Source organism: Notothenia coriiceps, unplaced genomic scaffold (assembly GCF_000735185.1).
Source record: "Notothenia coriiceps isolate Sejong01 unplaced genomic scaffold, NC01 NC01_scaffold00037250, whole genome shotgun sequence".
NCBI classification, from domain to species: domain Eukaryota; kingdom Metazoa; phylum Chordata; class Actinopteri; order Perciformes; family Nototheniidae; genus Notothenia; species Notothenia coriiceps.
Window position 1 is genome coordinate 4268639 of NW_011369951.1, and position 11841 is coordinate 4280479.

At 38.8% G+C, this 11841-nt stretch overlaps 3 protein-coding genes across 3 annotated transcripts in view; 2 read left to right on the forward strand and 1 right to left on the reverse strand.

Moving 5' to 3' along the window:
• Positions 1-11841, forward strand: part of ccdc92ba (coiled-coil domain containing 92Ba) — a 33476-nt gene that overhangs the window by 9463 nt on the left and 12172 nt on the right. The window lies entirely within an intron of this gene.
• tppp2 (tubulin polymerization-promoting protein family member 2) lies at positions 1600-3610 on the reverse strand. The gene is made up of 3 exons (XM_010795988.1): positions 3446-3610; positions 2290-2481; positions 1600-1759 (listed from the first exon to the last, which is right to left on the reverse strand). Exons 2-3 carry the CDS (start codon positions 2478-2480, stop codon positions 1600-1602), a joined length of 351 nt encoding a protein of 116 aa, XP_010794290.1. The 5' UTR covers position 2481; positions 3446-3610.
• ftr84 (finTRIM family, member 84) lies at positions 5340-9120 on the forward strand. The gene is made up of 7 exons (XM_010795987.1): positions 5340-5984; positions 6099-6194; positions 6384-6617; positions 6900-7056; positions 7156-7212; positions 7390-7443; positions 7624-9120. The coding sequence occupies exons 1-7, from the start codon at positions 5412-5414 to the stop codon at positions 8163-8165; spliced, it is 1713 nt and encodes a 570-aa protein (XP_010794289.1). The 5' UTR covers positions 5340-5411; the 3' UTR covers positions 8166-9120.

Genomic DNA, 11841 nt, shown 5'->3' on the forward strand with positions numbered 1-11841 from the left:
CTTCATCAGCTCAGTATTCATATAACATGTTTCTCTCTTTATATGTTAATGTAGTTGTCATTTAATATATGAAAATAATATACAACATAGAATATAATATGGAAAAGAGGATGTTATGCTTGTTCCTGTAGCTTACGTGAAAGCTTCTACAGCAACACCTGATGGTTTCTTAGAAACGCAGCAAACGGCGTTACGCGTCCATAAAACAATATACAAAAACAGTATATAGTGGAATGAGCAGCACATCTGTATAGCAACTATGAGCCATGGTCAATGCTAAGCAGGACATACATCATACTAAAGGCAGCAGTTTCGAGTGTAGACGTAAGAGCAATTGCCATTGATGACGACAGTACAGTTTGTTATCTCCTTGATTATGTTCCCTCAGTATCACCATCATCCATCGTGTACAGAACACTATCACACCTCTTCATGGCTACATCTCATTACACACACATGTGTGCGTAACATACTGGCATAGTATTTTGAATATCTTCAATTATTTTCAGGAAAATCAATGTCTTTAAGGTATCATACCTGTGATTGTCAGCGGGTGTGAAAACCTGAGACTTGTACACATTATATAATAACTATTTTGTTATCTGTGTATTATTACGAGGATCACCCAATAAGTATTATTAATTGCAAACAGGCACTCTTCACAAAATAACATAGCAGTATATTTGTCCACATGTCTACCTTAATAAAATATAATGTTTCTTTTAACATCTCCTGATTTTCAAGTCATTGAACAATGGTTTCCATAATGTGTCAGCATAATTAATGCGTCCTTGTACTACTTCAGTCATCTAACTGCCGCCTGACTCCTTCAACGATAGGCCCCCACGTAGCCACTGTCGTCTGGGACGTCCGCGCGCAAAAAAAACCGAACCATAAAAATACCAATATTATACCATAAACTATATTAGGCCTAGACATCGTCAAAAAAAAAGAAAAAAAAAACCGTTACCACTAATGAGTGATAGACTCCAGTAGTAATATGAATGAAGATGTCAGTCAAGAAAAAAAAAATAAAAAAAAAAAAAAAAAAAAGCTGTCCCACTGCTGCTAACCTTTGACAACAAACTTTCTAAAAACAATAGAAGAGTAACAAAGTGGTAATTCAATCAAACACACACAATGCGTCTTTTCTACTCATATTTATTTTATTATTCATCTTATATTAACAGGGACAGTGCACATGAATCAACATTTCTGTAAATGTGCCAGAGTTAGCCAAGAGGCTATCTTTCATCTGTAGTCCCTGGACAGATTTTGTAAGTCACCCTAAAGACACATTTCAAATTGCTATATTTATAAAGTGTCAAAATAACCAAATTATATTGTTATATTGCTTTGGCACCGTCCAGTGGTTTAACCAATAATGGCTCCAGCAGAAAACAATGCACATTACTGTTTTTGCCATGGCACAGATCTGGTAAGATATGTAAACTTCATAAACAAAGATTGAAGTCCTTCTAGTTTATTACCTTAAACTTACTTAATTTGTTGGTTGTTTATTTTAGTGGGGGTTGTGTCAAGAAAGCAACGTAGGCAGTTGCATTGTTGAAAGGTGAGGTGTGTGGAGGTTAGATCTGATTAAATACTCACAGTGACTCCGATGTTGGCAGGCTCCTTGCCAACAATGAGACTATAGAGCTGCTGAAGAGACTCCTCTTTCCCTTTAAAACGTTTGGGAGCCAACTCTGTCAGGGCCTGGTTGAACTGCTCAAATGTGATTACACGAGCTGACTTGGCCCTGAGGAAAAAAAAAACAGGTTTCCAAATGTTTTCTAAATAAAAGTAACAAAATGATATAAATCATGTGTTGTGCCTATTATTGAAATGCCATTAGGCTATAAAGGAAGGGGGCTACAGTAGCTATAGATACTCATATTGCCAAGAGGATCAATCGATGACCCCCTGACTGTTTCCTCTGCACCACCAATGAGGTTAGCATGCAGGGGTTTTGTGAAATGCTTTTATTTAACATTGAATGGATTCCCATGAAATGTAGTATAAAAATGGTGTCGAGAGGATGAATTGACTTTGATGATATCCCACCTCCCATCCAGCATCCTGGGGTCATCAGGTACATATTTGTATTTGCTCCATAGTTTGGTTTACGACCAAAACTACCATCTTTCTTAGCATGCTAAGATTAGTATAGATGCATTTGTTTTAGTAACAAAACTAATTAGTGACTGCATATTTGTTTGCAGTTCATGCTGGCATATGCACATCTTGGCTGTTTTAGCTGTGCATAGTTGGGCTTGACTGAAATCGTACTTGTTTTTGCTGAAAACGATGTCAACATCTGTAGTGGTGACGTTCTTGGCATCGATGATTTTGCAGTCCTTGCAGAGCTTAACAAAGTTTTTGCCGTTCATCTCTTTCCCTGTGGCCTTACTGTCTCCATGGACCGCAAACTTCTGGAAGGCGGTCTCCACCTCTGCTACTGACACTGTGCCCTCAGCCATACTGACAAATATACATACAAAATACATAATGTTCACATATCAGTATAAAAAGCTCATAAAAAAGATGAGAAAACGCCCTAACATAGCTGATGTTCACTTCCTATCCTTGTGAGGACATTTTGTAAAATTAAAGAACATAAATTCATGATGACTGAATTAGCTGATTGGTAGTCAGCTTGCCAAGAAATGGCTTCCATTAAGGTCAGTCTAAGTGAACGTTTCACTCTCTCTCTCTCTCTCTCTCTCTCTCACACACACACACACACACACACACACACACACACACACACACACACACACACACACACACACACACACACACACACACACACACACACATACACAATAAACGCAGACACACTTTCACATCCATCATTCATGTTCGTGTTACTCAAGCTGCTCTCAGGCCAATTTCATTAAATCAACTCAATTTCCAAATGGCTCCTCTGCTGTTCATTCTGAACATGTTCCTTCTCTTTCTGTTCTCCTCTTCTCTCACATACAGACAAACGCACACCGACACATACTTGTCCATAACTTGTATCTGCTTTTTGCTAATATTTACGATTTACATTTGGTTAGGTTGAGCAATAAACAGAGAGATAAAAAACAGATGTATGCAGAAATAAAAAAACATTTGACCTTTAGTTCAATAAATATAAAACATGTTCGTAAATGTTACTGAGGTTCAGTTTGGCATTTTGGCATCGTTTTATGTACTTTTGTAAATTACATTGACTCTTTTTGAAAATTGAATATTATGTTATTATTAGATTCACTGCATCTAAAGAAATCTCCTCAGAAATATAACAAATTGATTGTCATTCCTGAGGCTTGAAATAAGACATCTAGTGCATCTGTTAAATATTTAGTCATGCTCATTTGTTTTTGCTGCCGTTCAAATTGCCGTGTTGTTTTATTAGCTGCTCTGAACGGTGATTCTGAAAAGAGAGAGTAAAGCGTACCTGCTGCCGTGAACTGAAGGATGCTCTCAAAATATTCAGGGAAATCCTGATTCGCGTGGAGCTGCTCGACCTCTTCGTCTTCCTCCTCCTTCTTCTTCTTCTTCTTCTTTCTTCTCTTCCGCTACTTCCTCCTGCCACTCCCAGGCTTTCTCACAATGACGACACGGATGGAGAGATACAGAGAGGGAATAGGAGAGAGGGAAGGGGGAGGGGGGAGGGAGAGAGTACCGACCAGCACAATGACATCATGGGCACTCAGCTCTCATTAGCTCTTCGCACTGAGCACAGACTCCGTGGATAGATTTATCATCTTCCTTTCAATTAACTCGTTTATTCATTTTGTCTCATATATTTCAAATGTCCTCTTGTAAAGTTCTGGGGCAGGTGCTTCATCATTTAAGATTAGTACACTATCCATTCATCCCTCTATACACAACTCATCACTATCTGTCATGCCCGCTCTCCATTGTTCTCCCAACCTCTTTCTTTCTCTCTTACTGTCATTGCCACAAGAGCACTCTTGTCTGGATAAAGATGAGAGCGGCCTTTCAAAGGACAAAGAGTACTGACAGCATGAAGCTGACACACTACAGGAAAGATTATCCCTTCTCTTTGCTTGATATCAATCAAACTGAATACAAATACAAATGTTCCACACTGATGATATACTGTAGTGTGATCTAGATCTTGATCCTATTCCTGCATAATCATGTATATGCGACAACTGTAAAACACTTAAACAATACTCTTCCTTTAGTACTTACTAACTATCGACAACTATTTTACTAAACATCATCGTGGCATTATTTCCATCTACAGTAATTGATAGAGCATACTATTCTTACTAAGTAAATATGGTAGTCATTGAAGGTGACTGACATTTGGAAACATCAATCACTCCACAAGTACTCATTTGCATTAGTTATTCATTAAATCATCATTGCTTTAAATAAAAACATATATATATATTTGTATAATATTGTTTCAGTAATGTCAGTATGGCACTGCCTTGTTTTGATTGTTTTTCAGGTTTTCAATGTGCCCCTGTGGTTACCCACATGGGATGTTCAGATGCACGGATGTTCAGATATTTGTTTACAGGATAAACAACACATGTTTTGACATCATGCACCACCATGAAACTCGCTGTGCAGTCAAATGGAAAACACAAATCACTTACTGGTTTCTGAGTGCTGTGTTTTTATGCAATTGGCAAGCACCTTGTGCTGACATTAGATGGTATGATGAACCTTGTTTTGTAAATGTATAACATTTTGATGCTAAAATGGGATAAAGTGCTAAAGGTCATTCACATTTGAGTACAACATAAATATAAATGGTGGAACATGTTGACACCTCTTAAATAGGATTTTTCCACCAAGGAAGTTACGTTTTTGGTTCAGTTTGGTTTTGGTTGTTGGTTTCTCAGCAGGATCACGGATAAAAGCCACTGGCATGATATGTCATAATTTCCTTGGTGGATAAGTCTAAACGGGCAAAGGGAGAAACCATTCAATGTTTGAGTTGATCATAATTCTTTAGTTATGGAAAGCTCCTTAGCACCGGTCTGCACTTTAGGGTTGTCTAGGTTTTAGTTTTTCTTTGCTGACAACTTGACCTTACTTTGTGAGTCAACCTGACATTCTTGTTTGTTTAGCAGATTCCATCATGGTTGCAGACCTCGGTACTTTCACTGAGATACTTGGAAAAGTGTTCTGTGGGAAGACATCACCTTGTGTTTACACTATAAACAAAGCCTTCCCTTCAATAAATATCACCAGAGAACAGCATTGTCTCTGGTTTGCAATGAAATTGTCGAATCACAGTAACCTGTGCATGGACTCTCTCTGGACCTAAGACACAACTTTATTTACCATCGCTTTGCACACTAAGTGATATTATTTTTGGGGGTTTGACCTCGGAGACAAATCAAGTTCATCTAATATTTGTCTGAATCAACATCATCATGGCTGAGTCTGGTTTCCCTTTACCACCAGAGGACTTCTGTGCACTGTGTGCGGACACACTAAGAGACCCGGTCACCATCCCCTGTGGAGATACCTACTGCCTGGAGTGCATCACGGTCTACTGGGACCAGTTTGACCACATGGGTGTGTACAGGTGCCCACAGTGTCGCGCCACCTATACACCACGGCCTGCGCTTAAACGAAATCTCCCCGACGTGAACAAAGAGACACCACGCCAGCTCCCGGAGCTCACTCCTTTCCCCTACATGCAACGAGAATCTTTCTGCGATTTCTGTGTCGGCCATCGCAAAAAGGCTGTTAAGTCTTGCCTCATGTGCTTGGCCTATTACTGCGAAACTCATGTCAAGCCACATTACGAGTCATCCACCTTCAAGAGACACAAGCTGGTCGATGAGATGGGCCACCTGGACAGGAAAATATGCCCCCAGCATGAGAAAGGCCTCGAGCTGTTCTGTCGCACGGACCAAATGTGTATCTGTGTGCTGTGTACGGTCAGAGAGCACCGGAGCCACAACATTACCTCAGCAGAAGAAGAGCGCAACGAAAAACAAGTGAGTCTTAATTCTAAGTTAGTCAAGCTTTGTGACTCTGCCTTTTATGCACTGAATAAGATGGATGACATACTATGGTTGACAGAAGCCATCTAATTGCTGTTCTTCCAACAGAAAGTCCTGGTGGTCACGCAGTCTGAGGTCCAGTACATCATTCAGGAGAGGATGAAGGAATTGCAGGAGCTCAGACATAATGTGGAAGTTCTCAAAGTAAGATTAGACATTTCCTGATTAAACATTACTGTTTTTGTACATTTAAAGATAGACATGTGATTTTAGATGATATACAATATGCACATATGAGGTATTTTACAATAGTGTCCATGATAAGAGCATTTTGTGTAGAATTGTCATTCATCATGTGGTCTTACATTTGAAAAATATGTTTTTCCCTGTCAGAGTGGTGCCCAGCGAGCACAGGCAGAAAGTGATAAGACCTTTCATGAAATGCTGCAGGCGGTGGAGCGCTGGAAGGCTGAAATCCATCAGATGATAACAGCCAACATGCAGTCTGCGATGTCGCAGGCTGAGGGCTACGTGGACCGTCTGGAGCAGGAGATACAGGAGCTACAGCGCAGAGACGCAGAGCTCCGGCAGATCCTCGAAACAGAGGACAACATTCACTTTCTGCAGGTGCCAAAAGATCTTTCTGGTTGTAAAAAATAAAAGTATTCTTGTCTTCGCACTTCTGGCCTGTTTGCACATAATTCAATCAAATATACACTTAATCTTGATGCTTTCTTTCCTAATAATGCTAACAGGACTATTATATTGCAAGGTATTTTACTTATATTGCTAAGGTTACGGTTCTTCAAGTAAAAGTGTAATGCATTTTACTTATTATATCTATTAAAAAGTCACTCTTTAGTCCGTCTTTTGGACTGTTTACTGGAGCCCCTATCTCCCGTTCAATAGAATTTTCCGACTCTGTGCATTCCTCCTGAGGCCATGGTGCCCAAAGTGCTCATCAACCCTCAGTTCTCCTTTGGAGAGATGAGCAAGACGGCCACGGAGATGAAGGAACATCTGGATGACATCTGTAAGAAGGAATTGAGCAAAATCTCCAAAACAGGTTTGTTTTTATTAGATCATTTTGACAAATATCTTTACGCTATGTCAACTTTAAAGCAGACCATTAACAGGCTAACATAATGCTGTATTTCCTTCACAGTTAGTGAAACCCCAGTGTACATACTTTTGCCAAGAAATGGAGACAAACGACTCAAAGGTACACATCTGTTTATTGAAAGATGCACAACTTTACCTATAAATACATGTGAGATTACATAGATGTTATATACAGAGCACAAGGACGATGCAGGTGTTTTACAGTTTTCAAACTTATATGATAATGTTATTCCTGTATCTCAAAATAATGTGGGTGTCCATGTTTTCATATCCATAGTTCCTTCCAGAGTTGATTTTCAGGAGCCAAAAACCAGGATGGACTTCTTAAGATGTGAGTAGCGTTCGTAGTTGAGTTCCTTGAAAACAACAATATGCTTTTATGTTTAGTAATGTAGTTTTATCAGGGTGTGACTTGTAATTTTAGACTAATTCTAAAGTTAGTCTTTAACTTGATCTGGTCTTGGTCAATACAAATAATAAATGTGCATTGTGTATGTATGTCTTTGCTCAGACACGTGCAAGATGTCCTTTGATCCAAACACGGTCTATAAAGAGCTGGTCCTGTCCGAGGGCAACCAGAAGGTCATGCGGAAGAAAGCAGTCCAGTTTCACCCAGATCATCCAGAACGCTTTGATGGTTACTCGCAGGTGTTGTGCAAGGAGGCTTTTACTGGTTTCAGGTTTTACTGGGAGGCAGAGTGGAGTGGCGAGTTTTCCATCGGGGTGGCCTACAAGAGCATCAGTCGCAAAGGGAAGAACTCGCACAGCCTGCTGGGCTACAACGACAAGTCCTGGAGTCTCCTCTGCTCCGATTCAGGCTACTCTGCCTGGCACAACAAAGTAGACAGAGGCCTTCCTGAAGCTCCCAGAGCCACACGGATTGGTGTGTACCTGGATTATGCCGGAAACACTGTGGCCTTTTACTCGGTATCAGAGACCATGGCACTGATCCACAGATTCAAAGCTCAGTTCAGTGAGCCTTTGTATGCTGGTTTTGGTGTGGGCTCGTCTGTAACCCTCTGCCAGCTAAAGAAAAATGCAAAGCCTTACTAAATTAAATAAATAAATGAGGGAAGTTAAATTCGATCGTGAAGGGTCAGAAGAACTAAAGCTGTCAACTGGATGAGAGAGAGAGAAAGCAGCAGAAAGTCATCAACAGCAAGACGAACAGATACAAAGCTGCTACCATCAAGAAAACCCTTTTATGTGAATTGGTATCCATACACTGGACAACGTAATCACTATCAGCCGAGAAACACAGCAACATGCCAGCTTGTACCTCAGAGCTTTACACCTGAGAAATATCAGAGTGGACGGGTGCAAGGTATTATTTCAGACAGATGGAGCTCTGCACAAGAGGACGTGTATTCAGGAATATTACATTCAAGAACGTAAATAGGTCTGAAATGAGACTGAGTGATAGTTGGTGGATGAGAAAATGCAATAAGCCCGAGACACAAAAGAAAATCTCAACCAAAATCTAATTTGAACTTAATCACAGGGTTTAAAAGCTGAAAATAAGTCGTCCATATTCTCTAAGCTAACATGATTTGCAAGAGAAATTATCTGAAGAAACAACGCTGCTTTACATGTTCGTCACAGACGTGAAAGCACGTCCATGGCCCTATTATGCAAACTTGCAGGTGTTGGAGGCAGTCAATAGTAAAACTACTAAATAAATGTTGGTGACCGCTATAATAAAAACATTAAGTGCAATAATAACAGTGTATATCATGACAGTTGACCTAAAACTTTAGTTTACATTTATTTCTATGGCAGCAATGCAAATTAAATACAAATATATAATGAGATTAAAGTCACATTTTCATTATGCATGGATATTATAGTATACTTTTTTATTCAGTTTTATTTTATTGTCTCTCTTCTGTACAGTATGTGCTAAATTATAAAATGGTATACAAACATACCGAATGTCAAATGTTAAAGGTAGGCTTCTTTTTTTTGGAAACGCAAACAGAAAAAAAAAAAAATGCATTTGCTTGAGCTTCATTTTTTTTTCATGACATACATTTTATTTTACTCTTTTGAGATGTTGCATTTTTATAGCATATTAAACTATACTCACTGCTCACTATATTATGATTATTTTATGTGACATATTTTTGCTATAATGTGTCTATGATTGTAATGGCATACTATATTATGGTTTCAAAAATCAGCTTGGAAACATGTTGAGCCCTATTATGATAAATAGGTTGGTTGATGCATAACATTTCCATGTATTCATCCTGTTTACTGATTGTTGTTTTGGATTGGATTTCATTGTTCAAACACCAACCAACGTCTGGAGCTGTGCCTCATTGCAGATCTGCTCTTCACTGCTGCTCGACCAGACTACTGCTCTCTGCTCAATACCAGGTTTGAATCAAGGATTGTATAGCTCTATATTTAAGGTGTTTGTTTCTTAAGTTATGTACAGTATGCTGTTGTTGTGCCAATTGTTGAGAAAGGTTAGTTGTTGACAAAGAGCCCATAGGCAAACATTTCATTTCAGTTTAAAATGTATTTTCTTTTTCTTCTTACAGACATAAAATGAACACGACAACCAGCAACCACAACACGACAACCAGCTCATACTTTGGGATACTAGAAATGGGTGCAGCTGCCTTTAACAACATTGTGGGTCTACCTTTGAATGTTTATATCCTGTGGCTGATAATGACGGGGACCAGAGAGACTTTGGCCTCAGACTTATTTTCTCTCAACGTGGCCATGTCTCAGATCCTTTTTGATTTATCATCTATCTGGTTTTTTGTTTTTGTAAAGTTAAATGTATTCTGGTCTTTAAAAGCCTATTTGTTTTCACGAGGCCTTTTCTATACAGCCCAACCTCTCTTCTTATGTTGCATCTGTGTTGAGTTCTATGCAGGGGTCATCTACCCCGTGTTGTTTCTCCGGTTTAAACCCCTGAGGTACAGAGTGGGCTGTTGTTGTGTTATCTGGCTTATTACCTTGGTTTTCTGTTTCTACTTGTTGTACTTTTTAGATCCTATATATCTTTTTGCATTTTTCATCCAATTTATTCTTATCTACTCAATAATTATTTTCTGCTGCTGCTCAGTTCTCAGGGCCCTGAAGCGGCCCGGGCCAGGAGAAAAAATCACAGAGAAGAAGAAGAGCAATAGAATGAAGAGAAGGGCCTTTAAAATTATTTTGTTTATCATGATTTCCTTTGGCATCAACTTTTTTTTTTACATCGCTGTAATTCCAATGCAACTTAGCTTGAATATTGGGGACTTTGCAGATGCTCTAACAATAAGCACCTTGTTGGGTTTAATGACCGGGTTTATACAACCTCTCCTCTACCTCCACAGGGCTGGAAAACTTCTTTGTTGCAGGGGACTCTAATGATCACTTTTAATGTCTACTGTGTAAAAACATGTAAGATCAATATTGTAAACGGAAGTCTCCGTGTACCTTAATTGTTCTTGAGTCTTGTGGTGGCATCTTTTTTTCAGTCATGTGATTTTTCATTGTGAAAATAGTATAGATTACTTATTTAAAAATGTTTAAATAATGAGTATTTTTCACCTATATTAGGAATGAATGAAAAGTGATTTATGTCACCAAAGTCCCAACTGTGTGTGAAACAAAATGTATTGTAATCCTAAAATGAGATAAGTCAGTTGATTAGAAAGACTTTATACAAATCTTTTTTTAAATGTATTTTCTTTTATGCAATGAACTTCATGTACACTACATTTTTACAAGCTTTCTTGTTTTCACATGTAGTGGTTAATTATACATATATAATGGTTGTACTGTATAATGGTTTCCAAATAAAATAACTGCCATTACACATTGTTTGAACAACTGATTTCCTGGAAAGTGTGGTGTTTTCTAGATCAAAAGGTTCAAATTGCATTCAGTTTACTTTATAAAAGAAAAAAAAGGTGAAAAAGGTGGGATGTTGTGTATTTAGCGTTCATAAATAAAGGTTACTAACTGTCTTGGACACTTGTTTCAGTTCAGATTCATTTGTGTTATTCCCCACTGGATGGCACTGTTTCCCTCTTTGTTAGTTTAAGCCAGGGGGGGTCCAAACGTTTTTCACCTAGGGCCACACACAGAAACATATACGAAGGGCTGGGCCCCTAGAGGTATTTTGCCTCATAAGTTCGGTTCTAAGTTGGAAAAGTCAATCCAATGTACGTAAATTATTCTTGACACTTGAAAATGTTGTTAGAAGAAAACTGCCTACATCAGAGCTCTCCAGAGGGTTTCAGTTATGTTGTTAGTGTTACGGTGTGTGTGTAGGAAGCAGGACCCAAATGCAGATTAAAGTGACAAAAATAACTCCTTTATTTCAAGGCTATGCGATACAAAAAAAGACAAAACAGAACACTCACCGAATAACTAGTCATTGCACAAGACGAACCGACAAAGACAGACAGAAAAACCAGAACTTAAATACACACAAGACTAATCATACAAACAAGACACAGCTGAGGAGGGAGGAGAAAAACCAGGGACACCAGGTAAACACAATCGGGTAAATTAGAAACACCAGGGAAACTAACGACATGGAACCACAGACAGATTTAAACAAGACAAAACACATCGCAGACAGAAAACCAAAGACAGATCTAGACAAGACACAACGCAGACATAAAACCAAAGACAGATCTGGACAAGACACAACGCAGCCAGAAACAGGCAAGACAGGAGGTGAAGACCTTTCAAAATAAAACATGAAACAAAAGACAAG